This window comes from Phoenix dactylifera, chromosome 2 (genome assembly GCF_051530095.1).
Source record: "Phoenix dactylifera cultivar Ajwa chromosome 2, Ajwa_hap1_PhDact_Kaust_v1.1, whole genome shotgun sequence".
In the NCBI taxonomy this organism is placed as follows: domain Eukaryota; kingdom Viridiplantae; phylum Streptophyta; class Magnoliopsida; order Arecales; family Arecaceae; genus Phoenix; species Phoenix dactylifera.
The window spans coordinates 52824253-52851286 of NC_143191.1; the positions used below are offsets into that span (position 1 = coordinate 52824253).

Genomic DNA, 27034 nt, shown 5'->3' on the forward strand with positions numbered 1-27034 from the left:
GTCCCTAATGATGAAATCTACTCCACCAGTTGTGTCTTCATTTAGTACCGACCCATCGAAGTTGACCTTGAAGAAGCTAGGGGATGGGAGCTCCCAGGTGAAGAACATCGTACGGGGTGCTGCAAAGGTAGAATAGGAACCCCAAATATCCCAAGCTGTCAGAGGCCCTTCTAAGAAAGAAGCTTGACTAATCTCTGCCACCTGCACCCGGGCGCTCCACTGCGAGCCTTGGCGACATACTATGTTCACCGAAAGTTCGAACATTCCTTGACAGCCATATTTGGTATGCTGTGCAAGTCGCTCTAACCATCTCCTGGCGTGTCAATGGGTTGCCCGACCATCGACGGATGGTCCCTAAGAATAGATCCTCCTGAGACCAATCCTTCCGTAGCAGCCCTGCCAACTGCCAAATCACCCTCACCCATGTGTACTGAAACAGCGTATGGTCCACTGTCTCATCGACCCCGCACATCCCGCACTGAGAAAATTCTCAAGCCTCGTACACTAAATACTGCTCTCATCGAAAGCCGATTCCAGACCACCTTTCATAAGAACAATGCGACCCTCGGGTGGAGGCTCAGGCACATGTAGTCTATATGTCTGCCGATTAACATTATGTTAAATGGCTACTCCTGTAGCCTACAATCGTCCTTACAAGAATTACTTCACCAAATGAGGTTGATGCCAGACTTGGCAGCCTGTCACAACTCAAAATCTGTCCATTCCTCACGTTTAATTTTCAAACTGGGGCTGATGTAGGGGATGATTATAATGAGACTTCCATTGATTATATGCTTAATTAAATGCCTATTTTATTGGTTAACATATCCACTAATTTGCAGATGAGATCGACAACATTTTTTTGACATGAAAAGACCCAACGATCCTGTATCAACTTCCATATCACCACACCTTCGGAAGAAAGCTGAATGACGAGGCTCCCTCAAACATGGGAGACATCCTAGGGAATCAGAATATCAGACCTTATCAGGCCAACAAGGTCCAGTTCTGTTTCGACACTGTAAAGAGGGGAAAGAGAGCACCCTACATTAGATTAATTGACATTGTAACCATCCTTTTCCTTCTCACCCATTCTGGAGATATTGCAGGGAAGAATTAAATTTTCTTAATGGTACACGATAAGGGGATCAGTGGGAGTGTTCAGTTAGTGTATGATCAGAAAGTCGTAGATGAAGAGTAACATGATAATATAAAATAATCAATGCTTAGTCATTTGGGAAAGGCAGAATGCAGACACAAGTAACCTGGTGCAATGCACTATGACTGTAGCATTAAAACATACAACGAGGGCTGCTATTATATGAACCGAATAGGAGGATAATGCTATCATACAGAGATGCCATTTAGTAGAACGGGAGATAGCAAACACAGGAACAACCTAAAAAATAGCACCCACCAAATAAGGAGGGCTGCAAATTATATACAGATATGGTCCTCATGAGTCAGAGGAAGATGCCGGTTTTAGCCTATGCTATATTACAGAAAGGAAAGAGGAGGTGGGCGGTGATGGAAGCTGTATTAATTTAAGCTAGCGAGAAATTTTTTTTTGGAACTTGTGGTAAAAACAAATATCAGATACAACAGTTGACATTGGATTGAATCTCATTCCTTCTTCATGTCAGATAAATACAATTGCTACCATCAACGAGGTCATACATAAAATTGGTAAATTATACAAGGGCACTTATCCAAAGAGGTGAATAGAGTAGCAGTTGGATGATGAAACAATTGAATGAGAGCATCCTAGGAGTCTAAAATTGTGAGAAAAATACTTCACGCAATCTAAAATGAAAGGTAAGTGATGTACCACACCATGTGAACTCAAAACCTGTTAAAGAAAGACATCTTTGCCAACTTTGGATCAAGTATTAGATTATACAGGCATTCTTATCATACAAGAGGAATAAAAAGACTACAGAAAATGATAATTTTTTGTCAGCAAGCAATCAAACCACCTCAGTGGCCGAAGAAACACCAGCTTGCACAATGTCTACAGTACTGAAATTCTAATCAAGGTCGATTAGGACCTTCATGTTGTGAGTGAAAAAAGAAGGAAATGCACCAAATGCTTGCCAAGCAGTTAGCAATATGCAGCAGAAAGTTTGCAAAAGAAAAAGGAAAAATAAACTCAGTTACAAAAATCTAGCCATAGTACATCGTACCAGCCCAAACCGAATAGTACAGTACCATACCGCAAAAACCTCATATAGTACTGTACCAACACTGTGTTAGTGTGGCACCTATCACACCCTGAACCCAAAGCGTAACAGAAGCCGCATACTTGTATAGCGAACCATACAAGCATGCAAAGTTATAGATTATATCAAAGCAAAAATAATTTTTAAAAATTTATTTAATCAAGAATTTATCCAAATGATTTACAATAGTTCCATAGTGACATAAGTCAATGTTTGCTAACTATTAACATAAATCAAATAAAATACTCTAACTAGTCTGACCAAAACTCCAATAACTAAAAGTATCTTCAAAAGAACTAGCGCACTCCTCAAGTCCCGAGCAATCATGCAAACGGATCTGAAAAATAGAAAAAACATAATAATAAGCTATACTAGCCCAATAAGCAACATAATACCCCAAAGTTGGGTCAAAGCATGCCAAATAATAAGTTAAAGAGCAAAATATTGGCTAAAAAATAAATCATTTTTTGAATAATGTATATTTCTTTTTGAAGTATACTATTCTTTTCATAAAGAAATACCAGAAACCCAACAACAGGTTATGGCCACGTAACCCAGTGGCATGGGTCAAAATACACAATGTGCCAAACACTACTATTATTAATCATCAGTGGTACGGTATCCGAATACTACTATTTTAATCACCGGTGGTGCGGTGTCGAAACCGGTTTCTCACAGATTATAAGTCGACAAGGATAAAGAATAATCTCCATTGGCGGGGCTAGATCATAGTCATGCTAAGAATGCATACATATAAAACAAATTTTTCATAATTGCCCTGTTATATTTTTCAGATTTCATAGCATACTACAACATATTTTTAAAATAATTACTATCATAACATTAACATGCTTGACTCGTTTAACTAAATATAAAACAATAACATAATCAAATTTAATCAAATAATTATTATTTAATCAAAAATTCAGAAAACACACTATGAAGTATTAGGTTACTTACCTCTTCTCGCTTCGAAATTCTACTTCAGTTAGACGGGTCAGGTTCACCTGTTTTAATATCATTAAATACAATTAACTTTATGTTATCTTAGAAGCCAAGCAAAATTAAAATATTATTGCATATACGGCCTTATGCCCAAATCAGGATGGACGAAAAGCAATGTTAATCAGACTACAGTACCTGACTGCATGGGTCGGTCCGAACAAGATGAACTGGACTGATCAAGATCAGACAAAATTTAAGTGACTCAATGAAGGCCAATGATGACAGAATTCCAAAGAGATATGACAACGCTGAGGTAATGGGCCGGTCTACCGCTCAGGCATCAGGGTGGTTCAGGATTTCCACCCAAAGGCAACTTGGATCTGAACAAATGATGACAGAATCTTAAACCAAGATCTCTAAGCATACTTAGAGAGAGAAAGAGGGACAAGAGAGAGAAAGAGGGACAAGAGAGACAATATAAAAACAAAGAAAGAAGAAAAGAAGAGGAAAAAGAGGAAGAAGAAAGAGGAATGAAGAGGTAAGGGCCACGATCATGTGGCCGTGGCGGTCGACAGCTGGAAGAACGGCGACAGAGGCAACCGGCGGTAGTGACAGGGCGGTCGATGACTTAAAGAAGAGGAAGCAAGGGCCGAACACACAGATGATCTTGTTCCTTGGTGTATTCGGATCCCAGCCCGCTTGCCGACGGCTAAAGGTCAAGCTCCGACCATGGACCAACATGGAGAAGCGGCTGACGACTTTAGCGATGAATGCCATCGACGAGCATTGCCCGAAAAAGAGAATGAGGCAAAATAGGGGATCCTTATCCCGACGACTTTTGGCTAATTTTGCAGCCGACGACCATTATGTCAGGTCATGGAAGGAAGAACAAGGAGCGGAGAAGAGGGTCGAAGCATTACCTTGGCTCAGTCGGTGTCGTCGGCCCTGATTTCTACCTTGGCTCGGTTTCCGGCGAGCACAGTGACTAGGAATCGATGATGCATAAGAAGAAGAAAGAAAGAAAAAGAGGCGACAGTGGTTAGCAATCGTCGGTGGTGCGTGAAGGAGAGTTGGAAGGACTTTAAATAACAATGGAAGCTAGGATTATCCTAGCCTCCAACAGAGTTCGTGGTAGATGACTCTTCCTCCTCTGCCGCGATCTACAAGGGCACTGCCCTATTTCTAACTAAAACAAGCCTTCAGGCCATTGTTTTGGCATCGGCCAGGCCAACAGGCCGGCCCAGTAAGGCTGGGCCTCAGTACCACTATGGGGTCCGGTACCGAGATAATGAACCTTGCATCTAGCATACAAACAATATGAGGAATCTGCTAAATGACATGACAAAATAGGTACACATTAAAGAGCAGACTAATATGGCACCTCCCTATCTCTGTCTATTAAGGGGCTGCTGGTTGATCCTTGCTTCTAACTTTCTCGCAGTGCGAAGAATAGCCGCTTGCTTTTGGCGATGGCTGTAGCTCTTCCTTTTGCTGCATAAGAACCAACATATATCAGTAGAAATATTTTCGTAACTGCCCTATTCTAGAACTATGGACAATTTTAACTAAAAGCTCACAAACACCTTTTGAGTCCACGATGAGAAAAATTCATCATATGCCAAAGAATATAGATATTTAATCTTATATTTGGTCAGCCACAGGATAACATTATTATAGCTATTTTGCATAGGTTTAGAAACTGAATGCCAGAAGGTTATCATTCTCATAGCCAATAACAACAATAAGAATGACGCTGACAATTAGGCAAACTTTTACACAGGCACAATTGCAAACAAGTGTTTCTTATTGGTAAGCAGTCCAACTTTCCAGTTCAAAATATTCAAAATAATTTGTATGTTAATGCTGGAGACCAACCTTGTGGAGCTAAACGGAACAAAATGCAAAAGCTCTGACACTTCATATAAATATCAATGATAAAAAAATTGGGCCAGCAAGATTTATCACTTTGAATTGCATAGGTTTAAATATCTGACTAACCTTATGAATAGAAGTCCTGCAGTAAGCACCAATCCTCCAACTGCCCAAGAGACCATTTCACTAATTGGCATTTCCCCCACCCATTGCTGAAAATCTTCGAGTACCCTAGAGTTTTTGGTCTTTCCAGGGGAACTAGATTTCAGATTCCTCCAAGAATCAGCAATTGATTCTAAGCTTGCTTTCCCACCATAGCAAAAAGGCTCATCAACATCTTGCGAGCTAACCCTGGCTACTTGCACAGAGAAACCTGCAAGTTGGCAGAGCTCTGTACCATTAGAGGCCCATTCACTTGCTCTACCACAAACAATGTTGCTTAATCCACAAGGAGACAAAACCTGGCATAGTAAGAACAAAATCGAATAAGAATCTCGACTTCAAAAAATGGGGCTCCAGTTTAACATATTTTCAGGGTTTGTGTGTGTGTGTGTGTGTGTGTGTGTGTGTGTGTCCAACCTTGTGTTTGGAACACAACTTCCTATAATCAAGATTTCACTATCAATATTTAAGCCAACAATTAGCAACTGTCAGCATGAAGTAATACTTTAAATAGTTTCTTTATATTTGCCAATATCATTAGACAAAGTTGAGCATAGATTTGGCAAGTGATGTTTGGTACATGTGAGCTTACAAGTCTGAGTGGAACAACTTAGTCGAACTTACTGAAAAACTAAAAATGAACAGAGACTAGCTACCTGAGTTTTTGCATCAATAGAGAAATAAGCATTTGAGCATGCCTCTAAAACCATATCACAGAAAGAGGCGCAAATCAAAGGTGGCCCAGGCTGAATGCCAACACGTGGATCACAAATAGAGCACTCCAACAATTCCCACAGATGCAAGCATTCTTGACTGCCTTCTCCAAATGAAGCTAGCTTTCTTACTGCTAGTAAAGCAGGGTATGTCTGAGCCACATCACAACATGTACTTTGGCGGAAGACCCTGCAGAGTGCTAGATCTTTGGGTCCCCGGGAGACTTTCCTAGGAGGCTTCCCTTCAGATGAAAATGCAGGGAAGCGGCCACCAGGAGAAATACACACTCCACTTGACTGACCTGCATTTCAAAGCATTTATTAATCATTTTATCTGCTACAACTAAAGTTGAACTAATAATCTTAACCAGCAAGAATTATCATGTTTGTATGGGTTCGACTTCATGAGTCAAATACTACCCATTTAAACTTCTCTAAGAGTGTTTATGGCCAGCACTCAAACCTCATGCAAATCCTCCATGAATTGGTGCTAAGTTTTTCGACAAAGGTATCTTTGGGCAAGAGAACTTCCCATAAATCTAGAATAATAACTGGCAAGTCGGGAAAATTAATGGCCTTCTAGGTTTATGGAAAGTGCTTTGTTAGCCTGATGGGATATGGCTACTAATCCTAGGCCTTCTAGGCCAGCTGGTCTGTAAGACAGAAAGAGTGGGGAAGAAAGAACCTCACAGAGTTTAAGGATGAGTAAGCAACAAGTGTTTGTATCAAGCAACGTCTGTTGTGCCAATACCATGCCCCATACTGATTGCCCGGCAGCATGGGTCGGTATGGCCCCACGTCGTGCTGTGCCGGCCCAGTACTAACACGATAGAGGCGGGGTAAAGGGAGAACGAGAGAGGAAAAAAGAGAGAGCGTGGGAAAGAGGGAGAGGGAGAGGATCCCTCCCCCGCTCTCTATCTCTTTTCCTCTTTTTCCTTCTCCTTCTTCCCCTCCGACGGTGTCTCGGTTTTTTTGTCGGAACCATCCCGATCCGCCATCGGTACAGCTCGGGACTCCTCAAACTGAGCAGTTCGAGACAGTTCCACCGACTATGGTATCAAGTAATATTTCATATTATAATGTATATCTACTTTGGTGGCTACCATTTTAGCAGAAGTGAATTAGGCAGATATATCTTAGAAACCATGATAAATCTATACAAAGTAATTGGTGTTTATGATATTCTCAAGGCATAATACTGCTTTTGGTTTTCTATACATCTATAGGTGGCAATCAATCAAGAAAATATTGGTGTGATCATCTTGGTACTGCTAAATATTCAGATGGTAATAAGCTAGGGTCCACCATAAATAGATAATCCACTTTTGGTTTTCTATACTTCTACAGGCGGCAATCAATCAGGAAGATAAGAAACAACAGATAATGTCTGGACTTATGGCTGATGTAAAATTGTTGGGTTAGGATGGCAAGTTTGGTCAACTCAGTAATTACATTACCCACGGATATTTAAAAAAATCTGCAACTGATTAGGAATGAATCAGGACAACAAGAGACACAAAAGGAATGCTACTAAAAAAAAAAAAAAGAGAATTTCATGACTTCGAAGTATTTTATATTGTTTGGAAGCTTAAAATGTATGACTTTCGTATTTTCAGGCAAAATTCCTGAGATGATTAAAAATTATTTTAACTACTAAAACCAACAAAAAGTTCAGAATCATGTTGCACATCAATTGAATGTGTCATATATTTTAATGATAATGTATCTTTCAAATGTTAACAAGAAATTTAAAGCTTTTGTTTAATCTGTTCTTGGTGTGGTGAAGCCACTACAAGAGCCCATAGGCTAAAGGAATATTACATATTGGCCATAGTAGGCCTAAGCCCATTCTCATGTCAGAGTGTAATGAACTGCTTCCAAAGCACGCTGAACTAATGAAGATTGATGCCTACCTGCATCCTTAGACTAAATCGCACATACTTATGGTCTCTATAAACCAAATTGTCCCACAAACCTTGTGCCCGGTTGTCAAAGCTTGCCAACCTGCACCCTACACACTGAAATTAACCAATTCAAATCACGTGGACCAAAGTGTAGTTTGAGCATCAAACCTCTTTGACAAGGGAGAGAGGTGCCAATAGCTAACTATAACAATCTAATATAAGACATAAAACCGTAACTATCTAAAGAGTAGAACATGCAAATATAACATTGCATACTGATACAAACTTGCTATGATGACTATTATATATCATATCACATACGAAGTACCAATATATATGTTACGATTTACAAATTTGAAAATAAAACTACAAAAGTCTATCTTATCTAATTTTTACAAGATTTGAGCTCAGATCATGCAAATCTAAGCTAAGATTTGTGAATCCATGCTCCAGAAAAGGGGCCTTGATCTATTCCTTCAACCTCTTCTTCCCTCTTTCCCCTCAAAAAATCTCTTAAAATCCCCAACAAGTATCGTACTTCCAGGAAAAATTAACTTTCTACAGAACTCCTAATGCAAATATCTATATGATTAGTATGAAGATAGTTCTTAAATACATGGGTTTATCATCTATACGTAATCACTCCTTTGTCAATGGAAAAATGTACAAAATAATTACTCAGACATGCTTATAAGAATTGATGAACATGAGCTCAAAATGATAGAAAACATCCAAATAATTCTCAAGATTGGCATTTATGGTCAATTTCAGTCGGTTTTTGATGAAACTGACTCAAAACCAATCAGTTTTAAGCTAACATGGTTGGAACTTTGTTCCACAAAACAGCTTCACCACAATTTTGGCTGAAATCTCTCGGCATAGATCAAACTTTAAGCCTTAGCCATGTCACTTACCATTTGAACCATGTGGAAAAATTATTACCCCACTGACCACTGTATGTCTCAAGAAAGAATCATAAATGGGCTACCAATTATAAGCTCCTATAATTGCACAAGTTTTCCTCACCTCTTATGGCTTTGGTTAGTAGTTGTGAAATGACGTGTCAATAGAGCAATTTTTTTCATGTATCAACTATTTATGCTAACAAGCCGTCAAACAAAAAAGAAGGAGATTGACATGAATAGTTGGAGTGTATTTTCTGAAGAGATGATGGCTTATGGTAGTGTTGGACTTGACCTATTAATTGGGCCATGTAAATATATGATTTTATCTGCCATGTTGGAATTCATAACCAAATGTGTCTCCACATCCAACCATTACGTAAGCCCCCATTGTAGTAGAGGCTAGATAGGTTCACTTGAGGAGAATCTTTTCAATGATCATGCCCAAATCATGTCATGCATGGGTAGGCTCCATAAGATCATGTAGAATAGAATAAGTGATGTGGCATGATCCAATGTTCTATCCATTCCACTTAATTTTATTTATAGTGTAGAAATGCATTCATTTCCTCTGCATCGATCATAATCTATGATACTATCGGAGTGAAATAAGAGATCTAAGGAAGAACAACAGCTAGATTTTGCCAACCAATGAATAGTATTTTATGGCTATACAAACTGTTGAGGGTAATTCTAGATTTGGGCCACGACAAACTACTTTAAGGAATTTATTGGAACCATTAAATTCGGAATATGGTAAAGTAGCACAAAGCTGGGGGACTACGCCACTTATGAGGGTCGCAATGGCTCTATTTGCGATATTGCTATCTATTGTTTTGGAAATATATAATTCTTCCATTTTACTAGATGGAATTTCAATGAGTTAGGTTCATAAGAACCAAAAAGCACTAGTTTTCAATCAAAAACATTACATTAGACAATCTCGGATTTCTAGACCATTCTGGTAGTTCGATAGTGGGATTTATTTATTTCAGTATTTTTGGAATATGAGTGTGTGACTTGCTATAATTGATCCAATACTTGGTTTCCATTTGGGTCATAGATGTAACCAATCTGCTATTAGAAATATACCGGAAAGAAATAATAAATAAAGAGCTCCAATAGAAAGATCCTCATTAGTACGCAGTTCGATTGTATACTAGCACTAATAAACATCGGAATAAGCGATATTCACCGAGCCGATAGCACCTCCTCGAGTGAAGGCTTCTACAACTATTTGATCAAAATGAGGGTCCCAAATTGCATGAGCAATAGGCCTTACATGTAAAGGGTCCAAACAACAAGTATTAGCTTAAGTTGGGGGGATAGTGAGTTAGTAGTAGTAAGCAGCAAAATAGCTTTGTTAACTATTCCATAGAAACTGTGGATTTTTTTTTTGGTCCATCACATTCATGCATTGACAATCCATGTGATTGTATTGATACTATTGAAAGATGTTCTATTCGCTCATAGTTCCCGTTCGATACTCGATAAAGCAAATCTTGGTTTTCATTTCCTTTGTGAAAGACGTGGAAGAGGGGGGGCATGTCAAGTATCCGCTTGGGATCATATCTTCTTAGGTCTATTCTACGGGAAATCAAAGTTCAAATTTTTGTGAGTTCATCTAAGAGAAAGTATACCACCTAACAAACTAGGAAAAAGAATGTGGGAAAGTATTCAAAAGTTTGAAAAAAGGATACCACCCTTAATTAAAAGAAATGGTGAGTTAGGATTCATAATGCCAAATTAATTTTGGAAATACAGATTAAAGGAGAAATGATGAAAGAGATCGGTGCAAGTGAATAAATCAACAAAGAGGGGTGATTTGGGAAAAAAGATACTTACCACTGAGGGCGAGAGGTAGTTACCACCATCTTTGGTCACTGGAAAGAGATTTTTAAGTTGTATGATCGATCATTTCAACATAAGGCATACCATCAAATCTGTCATCTATAGACAAGTATGGCAGTACTAGAGTTTGAATTGAGATTCCTTGTTCAGAACGTAACTGACAAATAATGTATTCAGATTTCAGATTATGAATTAACATCGTCAATGTACTCACCGACATCCATTCTTATCATACACTTGATACGAACCAACTTCACCAATGGTGGCTTCCACGAATAGGTAAGGTAAATTTTAATAACTCTTATTCGTGTTTAGTATATCCACATCTTCCTCTAGACTCTCAAGTATTGTAATACAATATGCCTGAATTTGTTCTTATCTCTTACTAAATTAACAATTAAATTGGTTGTAAGATTATTTTCAACAAGATCATTCATTGTACATCAAAAAGAAACATTTCCTAAAACATTTTATATGTTTCAAGAAGAATGCATGAGTAGGCTGCTGCAAGGAAGTTTTCTAAATCCTATACATAGAGATTAAACTTATAGGATCCCATCTTCCCCCCCCCCCCCCCCCCCCCAAAAAAAAAAAAAAGAAGAGAAAACCCAACCCAAGGATCGTAAATTCAATAAGAAAGAAAATGGAAACATTTATATGTGGATCATCTTGTCTGTACAACATAGATTAGAAATGCTCTGATAAAAGCAGTGAATTTATATAGAAGCATCTAAAAAGAGAAGGGGAGCTAAAAGTTCAGGAGAAAATTGTGACAAATAAAAAAGAAGATTTATTCTCATCTTAGAGAAGGATACTTTCCTCGGTTGATAAGATCTATAATTCCAACAGAAAATAGCTTGTGAAAGCTTCCTGTTTATAATTATGTTAACATAAGTCATATTCAGCTTCTCAGTTGAAATGGTTCTCCTTTTAAAGCAATTTATAACCTAGAGGCCACCTGCTCCAACTACCTTTGCAAACCTAAGGAATAGGCAACTGTCTTAGGACAGCAACACTTGGGTATCCCGAGATCTCAGCAAAACTTCCCTGCTCCCTCCATGGGTTCCTGTCTTCCTCATCACTGGTGCTCATTTATAGTCCACGAACCAATATTCGTTGGTGGAGATGACTACCTTAGGAGATGGAATCAAAATATCGATAGCCATTCGTTTGGCAATTCCACAGCATGAGACTCCTACACAATGGAATTCAACACAAGTTGAGGTACAAGTTGAAACCTGAAATAGAACGCTCAAGTTTTGTAATAGTTAAGTATCAATTATCTATGATCTGGGTAGTCCACCAACTCCACCATGCTCCTCATCCAACATCTACACCAGATGACTCCACAGTAGATCACATGCCAGTTCAGCTAGATAGTTTAATGAGCTCTCTTTCTCACACTATTAAACCCAACCTAGCAAGCCTTCTCATGCAGTCTCTTCCACCCGATCCCTCAATGCAACCCTTATCTTCCTAACATAGTAACATCTGAAAGTGAGATAGCCACCCACTTCATGACACAAAGTGAAGCCTCAGGAGCTCTAATAACCAATACCACTGCAGCACAACCTCCTCAGTCTCCAATTAAAGACTCTTAGTTTGTCGTGTAATTCCTTATCATCCACCAACTAATGCCGTAACTTGCCTTTGTCTCTGTTCATTTATTTTTCAATAAAGCCAGGGAGGCGAATTGTTTACCTCTCCATTTTACACAAAATAGAAAAGAAAAGAAAAGAAAAAACAAACAATACCACCCACCCCATGAGTCACATTGAAGACACCAAAACTCATTCTCCTAATGAATACCACCCACTCAACAATTCAAATTTCGGGCTGAAGTGCTTGCTCCAATAACCGATACCAACAAGCTGAAGAAGGCGAATATATCTTTGGTTTTAACTAATCAAGATCATACCATTCGATATTTCGTGCTCATAAATCGCTCTTCACCCGTGGTTTTAGCCATCAAGACTCATCAATCAAGGACAATAATGCAACTACAATTAATTAGACAAAACACCAACCTATCGATGGATACCAATGAATTCTTGCAAGCGATAAATTCCCGAGAAGCAGGAGTTTTCGAAAAACATTCGGATCCGAACTTTTCAACAGTTATTGAGAAATCAAGCACTACAGCACAACATATCTACCACAAAATCATCTGGAATCGAATGTAACGTCGTCCTCCAAGCCCTAAATCGCAGAGAGGAAAAAGAAAAGAAAAGAAAATAAAGAAACCTACAGGAGCTCCAAGTAAAACCCTAATTGCAAAACCTAAGATGGATAAGAGTGTGAGAGAAATGGGGATTTACCTGCGGAGGTGGGAATTAGAAAGTTGAAGAAGAGCAGCAGCAGCGCCGAAACGTTGCAATCCATCTCTCGCACCATAGAGCGTGCAAGATTCTTCAGGTCTAAATCCTCTTTTGCTCTGTTTTTCTTGGTATCGGTTGTTGGTTCTTGGCGAAGCGACGAAGGACACAACGCCGAATCCAAGGGTCGATCAAAATAGGACCAGACGGCGACGGCGACGGCAACCGCACGAAGATAGCCTATCCGGTTCGTGGCCGTCTGATATCCGTATCGGGATTCGGGAAGAGCCAAACGAAACGAGCTATTGTCACAAAAAAATAATAAAAAAATAAATAACTTGGGAAAAGGATGCAAAGCAGGCTGCCCCAAAGCCACTTCTGAGTATTTATAAATATAGGTGTAGCCCAGTTAGTAAACTTATGATTTTCTTAGTTATACTGGTTCAATCTATGAATTTGATAGAATTTTTAGCCCAATCATTCAAACAAGCTTTAAGAAGAATTTCAAAACCCATATGGGATGGTCTTAAAAGCACAAGAAGCTCTGATTGAACTGTACCAGCCGATTCATAGGAGTCCTGCTCCCTGGATCATAGGCCGAGCTGGGGTACATAAATTGTCAAATTTTAAATAGACCCAACCTAAAGCCTGGCTAAAAATAAATATAGTTTAGGTTGTGACAGTCGTGATGTATTGCGGCAAAAACTTTTTCCCATCCATTGGCTCCGATAACTTTCTTATGCGAGTCCAATTTAGCCAAGAAAAATATTAGGGTAAGTCCAGCTGAACTCTTATCCCCAACTTGGCATTAGCTAAATTTTAATCATGAGTTTGCTTTGTGCAGCATATTTGATCATCCAAACACCATATGAGGCAGCAAGAGGCTCTATATATCCGAAAAGATTAAGAACTGGAGGAAGGCATAAACAATGAGAATAGTTGATTTCAACTATCATTTGCCAAAATTCTTTAAATCATCTAGACGATTTTTCAATGATCGCGGCCTTGATTTTAACATCTCCAGCACTCGATGAGTCAAAACGAATTGGCTTCATTTCCTGTCGGAATACTGACACGTAGCCCATAAAAACAATATGCCTTACTTCCATAAAATTAGAATGTCCTACAGAAAATTTACACCCTCTCCAACTCCATGACATGCTTCTCCAGCTGGTCCTACAACTCTTTCCTCCACCCTTGAATGAGTTTCTCATGCTTCTTGATCAGATCAAACTTGAAATTCCACTCTTCATGATGGAAATCTCATGGCGACATGATCCAGAGACAAAAAACAATGAGAATATAGCCCCTCACTGATCAAATTCATCCAAAATAAGCATGAGATACTTGCAAGGAAGATTTTCCTTTGGTATCTTAGAAAATTGTACCTAATGGGTATGTACCTTTCCAAGCATTTCCTCCTTGGTGTGTTGATCCTCACATTGTAGCCCAATGGAATACAATTGACGCCTCTTCACAGGCTCCATAAAATATCTTGCATGCCTTTCGACATCAACTGTGTGCAATCAAAAAGCATGATGGAACATGAAAAATAAAGTTTACAGGTTACATTCCAGAGCTGATGATAATATGTTCATTTATAGCATGCACTTTGGCATGTCATAAAAAGAATTGATGTTTCTAAGTTGTGCCTTCTCCAACAGTCATAATGCACTGCTTTCAAGGATCAAGAGGTCCGCACACCACTTTGCTTTACAAGAACACCAAAAGAGGTTTGCACGGAGGATATGAGGGGTGATTACGCAAGAATATGAAGAAGAATATGCCACTTGTCCCAGAGAATACTTTCCATTTTCGTTATTTTCAAGTTCCCAGCATCCGAAACAGAGCCTATACCCCATGCAATGAAAGTGAATTTCTGTAAGATTACATAGTCAAAATCTATGATCAGTTGTCTAAAATTTCAAGCTCACTTTGTAGACAAGAACTTCTAATGATAAGATTTAGGGCATAAACAATATAAAGAAGTGAGGTAATTGCGAAAAACCAAAATTCCATTTGATAAAGCTCAAAAAGCCAGACCTACAATGATATTAAGAACCTTATGTTTCATTATATGTAACTGCCTCAAAGATTTCGCACTGTGACAACTCAATATATTAGACTTGGAAATATAAGTTGCTCACATTTTTTATGATCTTGGAGTGAAGTTAGGTGGTACCTTACATAGAAAAAGAAATATTAGTATCATCTTCCATGTCAAGTTAAAGAAAACACAGCAGTCTTTACGTGTAGATATTTTTTTTTTTCCCTCCTTTTTGTCAGAAATTGTGGTTCACACTGTGCCAGCAGACAAGGAAAAGGCAAGATATAGATCTCTTAGCAATCAATCCTTAAGGATTCTCAAGTAGCTTTCGACCAAAAATATGACTATAATGAAACTTAATGCTTCTGCAGATGATCATTGCCAAACTACAACTAATCCATCCCCAGCACCACTCTACTTTTGAATTTCGAGCAACTACCTGAATGAAACTCTAGGTTTAAAATTACATTTGTAGAGGTTTAACATGATTACCAATTGCAGTTTATCTGTTAAGATTGTAGGATCTAGATATGCACAACAAAATGTGGTAGAAACTATTAGATGATGACAAAGATGACCTAGGTTAATGATTCCACCAGCTCTGACCGCAAGCAGAAGCTTAAGACTGAAAACATCTAAGTTGCTCAGGCATTTAGTCTTTGGGGTTATAACAAACTTGGCAGAATGCGATTGGGCTAATGCGCATCTTTATTCATTCTATCTAACCAAGAAGGATCTGCTCAGTCAATTGAATACCAAAGAAAGCAGTTAGATCAAGTTATCACATTCTAACTATCTTAAAAGGCTAGCTTTAATGTCCAAAAGATGCACCGTTTCCTCCATAGCCTAAGATCGTTTACCTAGAAAATGAAGCTGGTAAGCTATAGCAATTAGCCTAATTTGGGGTTTCCTTCTAAGTCAAATGGTTCTTTTTTTCTTTTTGTAAGATTAGGTCCAATTGTTTTGTAGTTTAGTTTAAGAAAAGGAGGGGATTGCTGATCTTCTCATCGCAGTTCTTCACTATAAACTAACCCATAATTCGTTTATTTATACATTATTCAACAAGGATTCATCTCTCGTTAGGCCACTCAATCAAGTTGAGCAGTTGAACATCAGCAAAAATTTTACAACAATCCAACAATTAGAAAGAAGCTTAATCAATGAACAACAAGAATCCTAAGCATAAAGATTGACCAACTTAATACATTTCCAGGAACACATCGACCATACCAGTGGAAAGCCTCAAATAATTGGATAAAGGTTGGGTTTTTCCTCACAAGCAAGCATCAGGCAGGGGAAATAAACTGCACGGACAAGCAAGCTTTCAGCGGTTCAATATGTAATCCTTTTGTAGGTTGTTCGTTCATTAAAGTTAGAAAACACTCAATTACATGGCTTCTCCAAGTTTAAAAAGGTCAAGATTCATTTGATTTTCCAAATTCCTCGCATCAATTGCCTCGGTGAGAAGATATCCTTGTTGTTCACCGTTGCAGATTGACTGGAGATTCTTCATTTATTCCTTTTTCTTCTCATCTCCTCATTGCAAATCAATTGATTCTTTGAACTTATTGCAAACTCGCTTCGTTTCGTTCTCCAAAATAAATAGCTGAACTGTCAACTATAACTGTCGCTTTTAACCGGGTAGGTGAATAAGAAAAAACTTGGTTAAGCCTGAATTATTACATATATTTCGCCTTAATCTTATCACAGCATCGATTGGTGATAATTCCTTACATTTAATTTTCTAAAATTGCAGCTAGAAGAAATTGTTAGATGCATGCTATGTATCAAACTTTAATAATTTCTTTTCAGTTTGGTTACTCAACTTATAGTATATAGTTAACAAAAATTAATTTTTCAAAAAGTCTCTGTTTACTGAAACTATCATTTTCGGTCTAAGAATCTCGTTAATTTTAATTTTTGGTTCTTAATAGCAATTTTTTTTTTAAAAAAAAAAAATTTGAAGATGCTCCTACGACTCCATAGGAATAGTTTGAAGGCGGAAAATAAAATGGTTGAAATTCCATTCACGATACCTTCTTTGTTTGTTATTGCTGGGCGAAGAGATATCCTGAATTTTTTTCTGCCTTTGCTGAGATCCAGAGAGCCATCCGTACTTCATGGAGGGAGATCCATTTTCTTTTGGAGTTGATGGGTAAAGAACTGAAGAAGATGATGGATAGGACGTGGAAGTTGACCATATGACAATAGAACTTTTTTGCAGAAATTAATTTATTCGCTACATTTCTCAAAAATACTTTTTATTGCGTATATTTCTCACGATAACATCGATCTTCAACGACAGCATGATAGATTTATCCTTCCATTCTAACCTTTTCACAAATTGCTAAGTCGCATCCTTGTAGTATGCTTGTGGATGTTAGAATGCAAGCCCTTGAATGGAGACGTAGTGTTAATAAATTTTTTGGGAACTGAGTGAATCATTGAATTGTGAAAAGAAAGTTCCTAACAGGATAATAAATCCATAATCCAAACGCAGTCCTGACAAGTTCTTGCTTCTTTGTCCCTTGTTCTCTATCATGACTTTTCTTATCAAATAAATGCCTATAAGATAATTTTAATAACTAGTTTGCACACTTAGAACTGCAGGAGGCTGCTTCGAGCTGTACGCCAGTTTTTTTATTGCACATTTAATACAATCACTCCAAGGCTAGCTATGAGAAGGGCGTTTCAAGTTGGCTTTCTGGCTTCCACTTTGTCAGCTCTTGCCTCTTCTCCCTTTGGTCTAAACTTCTACCGTAAGCGAGGCTTGCTTCCTGTTGAGCTTTCTCCTGATAAGCTAGCTTTTTCTACTTCGTTAAATTTGACTTCTGGACGTTTCCCGGCAGGCCCTTCTCTTGCATGGAGTTTCTTGAGCTGACAACGAAGTGAGAGCTTATACGTCGTAGAAACAGCATAACAATATGATGGATTATATCTCCACAAAGTTTTAACTGAGATCTGAGATCTGTTAATTTGGTAGTATACAGCAGTTTCTCTTAACATAACTGGACCCATTTCTCTTGCAGTTTCTCCATAAATACAGGTTGTTGAGAAGGAAGACTTAACATTAGTATGATATTATAACAAAATATAGACAAACAGAGCGAACCAAACTTAACTGGCCCCATTTCTCTTGCATAAATTTGCTAGCTTGTTCTGCAAACTTTTTTCTCATCCCTGCAACTCCAAAAGCATGATTGGGGTCTTGTTCACTTTGTACTTTTGTGATAATTGCTACCTGTAACTTCTGTTCTATGTCACTTTGTTATTGTGTTGATTCGACCCAAATAAGTTCGAGCAAGTGCCATACCTCCATGTTTCTTGCCTTCCACATGCTTCCCTTCTTATGTGGAATTCTCTGCACCTTCCCAAAGTCTAAAACAACACCAATTTTTGACCTTTGGCCTCTAGAGGTTCAAAGGTGCAGTCTGGTTAGTAAATATAGGCCTCTAGTGACCATGTTTTGATCATGCTTCTGGCTTAAATAATCTCTCATTTTTAGTTTTATCTGATATGTGCTTTTCGTCAACCCATTCTTGGCATGATGCATTTGTTTTTGCATTAAATTGCACCTTTTCAAGCCAAATAAAACACATTTGTAACTGTGAATATAAAGCAATTTAAGTTACATAGATGAGCTTTTTCAGAATTTTGTGTTTTTGTTTCTGTCGCACAACTATAATGAATACATTTAATCTTCTTTCCAGATTCAACCGTAGAACTTTCCATCCCTTGCATCAACCATGGATTTAAGGTTTGATCGTATGTTCTTACTCAGCATAGAAGAAAAACTAGTTCACTTTTATTATACAGACCGGAAGGCAAAATTTCTACTCAAATCTGCTTCACAATAACAGTGAGAGCATAGTTGAAGAAGCTCTGGCTCTTGTTATTTGTTGTCAAATGTGGAGAACTTTGGCTTGTTATTTGTTCAGAGTATCCAAATGCTATATATTATCATGAACTGCAACATCGCCGCTAGCTACCTTATCTTTCTACGATCATTTCCAATCAATTTTTTTTGTAGTCATGATGATGTGGATGAAAAGTTTGGCATAAGCTATGCGACGATGCAGATGTTTTGTATCCATTAAGATGATGACATATTTATACTGCTAAACTGTGATTGTCTTGTTTTCATTAGAAGTGGTCTCCTATAGTTGTCTGGGGAGAATTCTGAACCGAAGTCAACATTATGATGCTGAGAAGTGAGAAATATGATCAGGAGGGAACCGGATATATATTTTTTTTAGTGGATAATATAAAGCAATTGAGAGTCAATTATGTACTTAATGGAGGTTCAGAAGTCTTCTATAAGGACTAGTGAATAATGGTGATTTTAGCTAGCCATTATAGTATCAATAACAATGCTGCAGATAAGGTCCCTTATAATAAAATAGTATTGCTGTTGAAATCTTCATGGTAGGAATAAAATATGACATTATTTTTAATAATTATTCAGTATTTCTTATTATAATATTATTATAACAATTATTATCCCAATTATTATTTTAATAATAAAATAATTTTGAATCATATAGGTTAGAAAAAGTAATGGTCATCATAACTTTTTTTCTTTTTATTTTTTTTAATGTATACCCTTCTAAAAATTCAAATTTGCATGAATAACCTCTTAAAATATATATTCATTTTTGTATCCTCATAAAACACTGTTTTTGCACCAATGCCCATAATATAATAGTTTTTTAACACCATTAATAAAAACTATATTTATTTTAGAAACTCTCAGAAATACTAAGTAGCGAAGGAGGCGACCCAATCAGCCGCTTTGTTCGCCTCCCGAAGGACGTGCCTGACCTGGATAGCCCAACACTCCCGTAGCATCCGACGCATGTCATACAAAAGTAAGTGCTCCACTTCCTTCCGTCTTTCTGCCTGGAGGTGATCAACCAAGACAGCGAAATCTTCCTCCAGTATAATCTGGTCAGCCTCTAGCACATGTCTCGCATGAGATAGCCTCTCTCATACAGTCCTAAGCTCCGCTCTAAATGTCGAGGCTTCACTGAAACGATATCCCCCCGCCGCAAGTAGCCCCTCCCATGAGATAGCACTACTATATGTTTTTTTGGCTATAACATCGCTATAACAGTTAACATCGAGCGATTATTTTAGTAATGAATAATTTCAAAACATACAGATTGGGGAATTAATAATAACTATAGTGGTCGATAATGTTTTTGGTAAGATTAACTAGAATATAAAATGTTTCTATAGAAATCTTTAGGGAGAGAAAGAAGTAAAATAGAATAGAGAGAGGAAAGAAAGAAAGATTGAACATCTTTATATTTCGATTAAAACTTTAGTCAAGAATGCATAGATAAAGACCCATGTACGGGAAGAAGGATAGATGCAAAATTTTGATATCTGTTAAGACTTTAGACATTTATATGTGGTAGAATTAGTGCCTAATATTTTTCTTTCATTAGAAATTACTGAAAATTTAAAATTAAGAGTTTTTGGAGGAGTTGGGACCTACACTCAGGAAGATGGCTATATAACCATGTATAAATTCTTAGGAAGCTACCCTGCCTCCTTTGAGAGGGTATGGTTACATCAGTGGCAGTTAAAGATTGTGATCATCTGGCAGGAGAGTTCAAAAGGTGAAGCCAACTCAAAGTGGTAGTATCCACTTTCACAATATCATATTTTATGCTAAAAGCTATTTACCATCCACAACAAGATACTCTGAGGGGGTGTGTTCTGAGTCATTTGAGTGGCTCAATGTTGCATTATCTTCTAATATAAATATACCACATCTAAAAGCATTGTGGGTTAAACTACTGTCATCCGAAGAAAAATTTTAAATTTGAAAGACTCTCTGCGTGCCTTTTAGGTGGGCTATATGATAGGCTCTCAATGATCGGTCTGCGGCTACATAGCGAACTCTCATTGGTCGACCTGCTATATTAATTGTGGTCGGTTTCATGACGTATCAAGAGCTATTGCCCAAAATCATAAGAAAGCAGGACAATGCTTATACATATCACTGCATAGCATTTTGTTTAAGAAAGAACCATAATGTAATTTTCAAGCTGTCATTTCTGGAAACAAGTTCTTGTCTGATGCATGCCTAATGGCTGTAAGCCAGAACTACGAGGTAACGCTGGTGCAAGAGGATTGGGTGAACTTGGAATGGTGCATATTTAATTATGCTAAGACAGATACAATTACAAACAAAAATTATTCCAAAAAGTTATAAGTCGCAAATTTCTTTTGAGACAACGGGCGCCATTCCTCATCTTAGACCAACTTACCCAAGTCAGAACATAAGCCCTTCTGATCCCACACTCGTAGATAAACCAAACCTTTATGACTTTTTAAACTAGGGCTGACATGATCAACCATACTACGAGAAATTATTAGATGAATCAGATCCACTATAAACCTAAGATGAAATGAATCCACCTAAGATGATTTCTCCTAAGAATCGAACCCTCGAACTCTTACTCAAAAAGCAAGATATAATAATATTACCGGAGCTAACACTTGGTAGTAAATGGTAACTCAAAATTTTGAAACCATCAAGAACTAGCCAGAATAGACCCAATCATGCCCAACTCCGACTGACCAGGCGACACTTGGGACCCAAGCGTAAATCATAGACTGGAGTTATTATATTCACATCAACCTACACCTGGATTCTGACCCACTTACCAACCAATCCACTGCGGGTCCATCCAGGCCTTGTCATTTTGCCCTACCAGTTCCAAACCCGACACATAAACAGGTGGGTTCAAGGCAACAACTCTGGACCCGAAACCCGACAAGCAAAAAAGGGCACCCTTTTTTCGTCGCCACCAAGTCATGGGTCCCCTACCATGCACAAGTCCGATCCTGACGAGGACCCCTCATTGCAATGGTGGGTCCGGTGAAAGCAAACCCAGCTCCCCTAATGTTAACATGCAAAAATTCCACTCTTGCAGCCTGTGACATTAACATACAAACCATTAAGGGGTTACCACGTCTCTTCCGTACGATATTATTCCATCCTTTCTTATATACATCGAAAGATGAGAGCTAAGGCTAAAAAGGATACCCCTAATCTAAGAGTGGAAAGCCAAAAAGATGGTAGAAGGCATGAATGCCCACCCAACTTTCTCTTCTCTAAAAACCATTGGCAAAAGATACTATTAGGTTACGATGATCGAGTGGATTCGGAATCGACACAGTGCTGCTAGCGGGATGATGCTATTTCACGACATGTGCTGACTCTTAAGAGAATATAATTTCTACTGGACCACTTATGTCTATCGGAAGGCGAACAGTGTTGCCAACTAGGTTTGCTCTACGTAGCTTATCATTTCGAAGATTTCTACTCAAAGAACTATGTGTCTACTCCTTCTTTTTGCCAACTTTTTTTTTTTCTGATTTTGTTGGCTGCATCCATATCAGTTGTGTATGAGGCGTTGTTTAAGATATAATAGTGGATCCTGTGCAACTTAAGTAATAGAAATTTTGTTCAGCTTGTGTATAGCATCCTATTGTTTCCATTCGATCTGTTCACTCGACTAAATTGGATGATAGGTGGGAGTTGCATGCCATGTACCCATCCCAACCTTCCATGCGACCACAGGAAATTTTTCACACCTAAAGTTGTTCAGGGTTTGGATGGAAAAAGAGTGCCAGTAGAGATGGTGCAAAAATATTTACTTATATATATATATATATATATATATATATATATATATATATATATATATATATATATATATATATATATATATATATATATATATATATATATATATATATATATATATGTGCACTTATATATATATATTACTCATCGCAATTTAAAAACCTAAAAATATTCTTATTTTTAGCATTAATAATAATAATATTTATATAAAATTATTTATAAATATTATTATATAGATTACTATTAGGGCTAATAACAATCACTTGTATAAAATTTTTAATTTCCTTTTACACATAGTCTGATTTACGGTCGTGGTGGTCCCTTTAAAGCATGGGAATTAATTACATGAAATTAATGAGACAAAAACCGTGTTGTATGTGGATCATGAATCCATGATGAGGTGGCACAGGCTGCCGACATTTTTCTACTTATTTCTCTTTTTTTTTTCACATGACATAAATATATTTTCTCTCTTACAATCAATTTTTTCGACAATATAATAAATCAACAACCAACCCATATTATATAAAAAATAAACAAATAAAATGGGACGAGAGCTGCACATAAAATACAAACAAAAACCTAATAAAAAAATTAAAAAAACAAAGAAAAGGAGACAAAAGAGAAGAAGACAAAAAAAAAAAAAAAAAGGCAGAGGAACTTCATGACTCACGTCCATCATGGAGTTCTTCACGTTTCTTTATTTTATTTTTTTCGTAAATATATAGTTAACGTGGACGAAGTTCTTACCACAAAACCCAAACTCAACTCCACTTATTTACTATTGCTGCACACCTTGATTAAAATTCACCACCTTACGGTATTAATATATAATACGATATAAATTGACAAAACATAAAAAAAATTTCGTACAATACAAAATTATAATTTTACCTGCATCGGCCAGTTCAGGAAACTTTGGTGACTATATTTCTATCCCTTTTATATATATCTGATAAAATACTAATGAACAAAAAAAATAATTAATTCTAAATTTTCTGTAGAACAATAAACCAAAACAATTTAGTAGTCTTAATCTTTAGAAATCCAAAAACTAACCAAATGAAAATATTAATATTTGGATCTAAAAATAAGAGAATCTACTAGCAACCAGTAGAAATATGTTGTCTCTTTTTTTTTTTTCCTATTCTCCTGTCTCTATTTCTCTCTCTCTCAATGGACACCGGGTGTCAGCCAGCCTGCCGACACAGAACCAACCGACGAACTCCTCGTAATGATAGCCAGCATCCAAAGAAATACCACCCATAGGACTGGTTAAGCTCTGCAGACAGAAACATCATATTTATTTGTAGAAAGAGAAAAGAAAAAGGAAAGTGAAATCTAATGAACGTCCTTTATTGTTTCTCTCAAGTACAAACCCTACAATGCAATTATTCGATCCAGCAATCTACTTCTCCCACCAACATACAACATATTGGATTTTGTACTACAAGCTAGTAGCTAGTACACCCCAAAATCACAAAACCATGGGCTCCTCCAGTCCCCGGTGGCCTCAGTACGCGAAGCCACCGGCCACCGCCCGCCCCTTCCCGGCCACCGCCCGCCCCCGGTGGCGCGACGCCGGCGCTCCGGCACCCGCGGCGGCGAGGGAGCAGTTGTCCCTCCTCCCGCTCTCCTCGTCCATCCATATCTGCTTGCACCGGCACTCCACGCTGCAGAATGCCCTGTCACCCCTGCAACAAAAATAAAGAACAGTAGAACTTCTAGAGAGAGAGAGAGAGAGAGAGAGAGAGAGAGAGAGAGAGGAGTTTGTACTCTCAAAATACCCACATCGGGGCTGAGTGGGAAGATATGCTCACCTGTACATGTAGATGTCCTTCCCTTCTTGGAGTCTTCCGCGGCAGAGGTAGCAGAACTTCAGGAAAGGGCTTGTCATGGGGAAGGAATTGGGAGGAGGGGGGATTGGAGATGGAATGGAGGAGAGAGAAGAGTTTCGGAGGACGGAGGTCTTGATGAGGATTTGGGTGTTCTTTGGGGAGTTCTTCTGGGCTTCCAAAAGGACACTCAAACCCGCCATCAAACACTCTTCCCTTCTCTCCCTTCTTCTTCCTCTTCTTCTTCTGGACGCGAGGTTGGTGGCGAGGTTGGGGTCATTTTAAAGGAAGAGGTCGTGTCTAGTGCTCCGCAGGCGCAGGTTTAGGCAGTGGAGTGCAGCGGTTCGTGGAGGGATATGGTCACTCTCCGTGAGCTTTCTGGGGATGACCTTATGATAAAGAACCAGAGTTCAGGTAGAGAAGAAAATAGAGAAATAAAAGTTTTAGCTCAACATATATATATATATATATATATATATATATATATATATATATATATATATATATATATATATATATATATATATATATATATATATATATATATATATATATATATATATGTCTGTTTTAAATTGTTTGGAGCCTGGAAAGTTTTATGACTTGGACTCCGTTCTCCAAGTAAGGGAAGGAACTAGAAAACATATGGGAAACCGTGGTTCATAAATGGAGCAAAAAATAAAAAACTTGGGCCGGCCATGGCTTCTAATATTTCATGTACCATGCGTCAGTGTTTCATGTCTGTCTCACGTCTCAACATCAATTTCTATCTTCACAAGGACATTATTTTCAGGTAGTTTTTTGGTTTCGTTTGCAAATAGTTTGGAAGCATTTGGTTAGGGTAGACAGATCAAAAAGTATATTTTGATTGGCTTTTTTTTTTTTAAGTTGCTTATCTTTTATTAAATGCATGCAACGTAAATGCCTCGATGCGATAACAAATTACTCGCTTGTACTGCATTGAGCATTCTTTTAGTTGAGAATGGAGGCTTTGAAACTTAGCTAGACTTTTGAATTCGTATATACAACAGAGCATTTGCTCATCAGCCAAGAACGCATGTTCATAATATGTATGTTATTGTAGAAATAAATAAATAAAGTTGCATTGATGATGAAAAGGCATCATAATTTACGAGAAACAATAGACATGCATAGATGGAAGTTTAGCATTGATCAATTACCTTTATTCGTAGAATATCATTTGCTATCTGTTTATACTATATCCAATCTAAGAAATGGTATAAATTGGATACAGGAGCAAGTATTTTTAAATTGTTGCAACTTGCAAGGTGCAAGGTTCTTAAAGCCTTTATCCTCTAGTTAAAAAAATAAATTGAAGTCTCAATAACTTGAGTCTAAAATTATTAAAGATAAAAAATGTAGTGTTTGTGAGAATTACTTGCTTATCAATCTGTTGTGGTTCCAATTTGGCCCGAGGGTGACTATGCCGGTGGAGCCGAGAGAGCTGCCGGTTGTTGGAAGGAGAAGACGGGAGCCACCTCCTGCGCGACGGCCGCAGACCTGCACAAAGCCTCATCGGTGTTTCCAGTGAAGGCCCTCCGATGATCAAGTTAGAGTGGGGTAAAGTTGGTCCAGCCAAAAAAGTCCCTTAAAAGTTACCAGGCCGAGCTATTTATAGTCTCGGTGGAGTGGCCTAGGTGGCAGATGTACTGTCAGCCCTCATCATGAGGGGGTGTGGCTCTGAGCCGAATGGTGCGCAGCTTAGGATAGCTGGTGGCGTGCAGTACTGCCCGTTCTTGAGAACGGTAGGATGTTGACAGTCACGACAGGGTATGATCGGAGTAGTCAAGGTGTCTTCTGATTGCTGAAGGCCGGTTATGGAGACGTGACGTGGTAATGTTGTGAAGTACGGCCACGTAGATGGGCGTAGGCCCATACATGGGTGTTGTCGTTGGCAAGGCCGAGCTCATTAAGTAGTCGCATCATGCGTTTGACGAGGTTGGCTCGGCGGGTGTTGGGAGTAGCTCGGCTTTCCGACTTCCAAGGCGTGCTCGGTGGAGCGCCCCGAGTTCGAGGGTCGGGGTGTACTGTTAGGGTAGCCGCCCCGAGCTTGGTCGGGGCAATTCGGCGACTGTCTGGATGTACCTCGAGCTTGGTCGGGGGAGTCGGCGAATATCTGAAGTTGGTGGAGCTTTTGGCGGAGTCTCAAAGTCGCGTTGACTCTGGGCCGAAGTGAAGATTTAGCTGATTGTCGTTGTCGTTTACTGAGCCGAAACTGGGCGGCCTTTTAGTTGTGGGCTGGACGATCCATTTTTTTTCCTATCATTTGCCCCTCACTTCCGAGGTCGAGTTGCCTCGCTGCTCGGACGACGGAAGTAGACAGACTCCAGATTGTCCAGTGTTTCAGTTACATAGGCAAAAAGAGGTGTGTTCTGAACTGGGTATGCATGCTAAGGGCCGACCTCTTCCGGTCGTGCTTCGTGAAGCGAGCTTGGATGAATTGGGTTGCCACGTCAGGTGAAGAGGAAGGGATTACTAGAGTCCCTTTAATGCCTTGCTTGCACGCTTCCTTTCGAAGCGTTGTTGGGCAGAACACGAGGGGCCAAAGTGCCTGCCATGATGACCGACCTTTAGTATGGGTCTGG

General features: G+C 38.5%; 2 protein-coding genes across 4 annotated transcripts; both read right to left on the reverse strand.

The window, feature by feature from the left end:
• Positions 1 to 2359: 2359 nt before the first annotated feature.
• LOC103719726 (folate receptor family protein) lies at positions 2360 to 13284 on the reverse strand. Of its 3 annotated transcripts, XR_015975826.2 has the most exons (7): positions 12887 to 13284; positions 5855 to 6213; positions 5163 to 5497; positions 4546 to 4655; positions 4085 to 4149; positions 3180 to 3226; positions 2360 to 2556 (listed from the first exon to the last, which is right to left on the reverse strand). XR_015975826.2 is itself a non-coding variant. In XM_088716967.2 (5 exons), the coding sequence occupies exons 1-4, from the start codon at positions 12960 to 12962 to the stop codon at positions 4550 to 4552; spliced, it is 876 nt and encodes a 291-aa protein (XP_088573093.2). In that variant the 5' UTR covers positions 12963 to 13284; the 3' UTR covers positions 2360 to 2556; positions 4546 to 4549. The 3 variants fall into 3 exon arrangements, 1 of the variants encoding a protein (XP_088573093.2); XR_015975827.2 differs by lacking the exon at positions 4085 to 4149 and having other exon boundaries at positions 12887 to 13131; XM_088716967.2 differs by lacking the exons at positions 3180 to 3226; positions 4085 to 4149.
• Positions 13285 to 23928: 10644 nt separating this feature from the next.
• LOC120105566 (FCS-Like Zinc finger 6-like) lies at positions 23929 to 24701 on the reverse strand. Its single transcript, XM_039118146.3, has 2 exons — positions 24414 to 24701; positions 23929 to 24287 (listed from the first exon to the last, which is right to left on the reverse strand). The coding sequence occupies exons 1-2, from the start codon at positions 24629 to 24631 to the stop codon at positions 24107 to 24109; spliced, it is 399 nt and encodes a 132-aa protein (XP_038974074.1). The 5' UTR covers positions 24632 to 24701; the 3' UTR covers positions 23929 to 24106.
• Positions 24702 to 27034: the final 2333 nt, after the last annotated feature.

Excerpts from the sequence above, each read along its gene's own strand:
- LOC103719726 (XM_088716967.2), bottom strand. The coding sequence starts at position 12,962 with ATGGTGCGAGAGATGGATTGCAACGTTTCGGCGCTGCTGCTGCTCTTC. Across the intron at positions 5,498-5,854 it reads CTATTGATGCAAAAACTCAG|GTTTTGTCTCCTTGTGGATT; the intron begins GTAGCTAGTCTC and ends TTACTATGCCAG. Across the intron at positions 4,656-5,162 it reads GCAGGACTTCTATTCATAAG|CAAAAGGAAGAGCTACAGCC; the intron begins GTTAGTCAGATA and ends GTTCTTATGCAG.
- LOC120105566 (XM_039118146.3), bottom strand. The coding sequence starts at position 24,631 with ATGGCGGGTTTGAGTGTCCTTTTGGAAGCCCAGAAGAACTCCCCAAAG. Across the intron at positions 24,288-24,413 it reads AAGGACATCTACATGTACAG|GGGTGACAGGGCATTCTGCA; the intron begins GTGAGCATATCT and ends TTTTTGTTGCAG.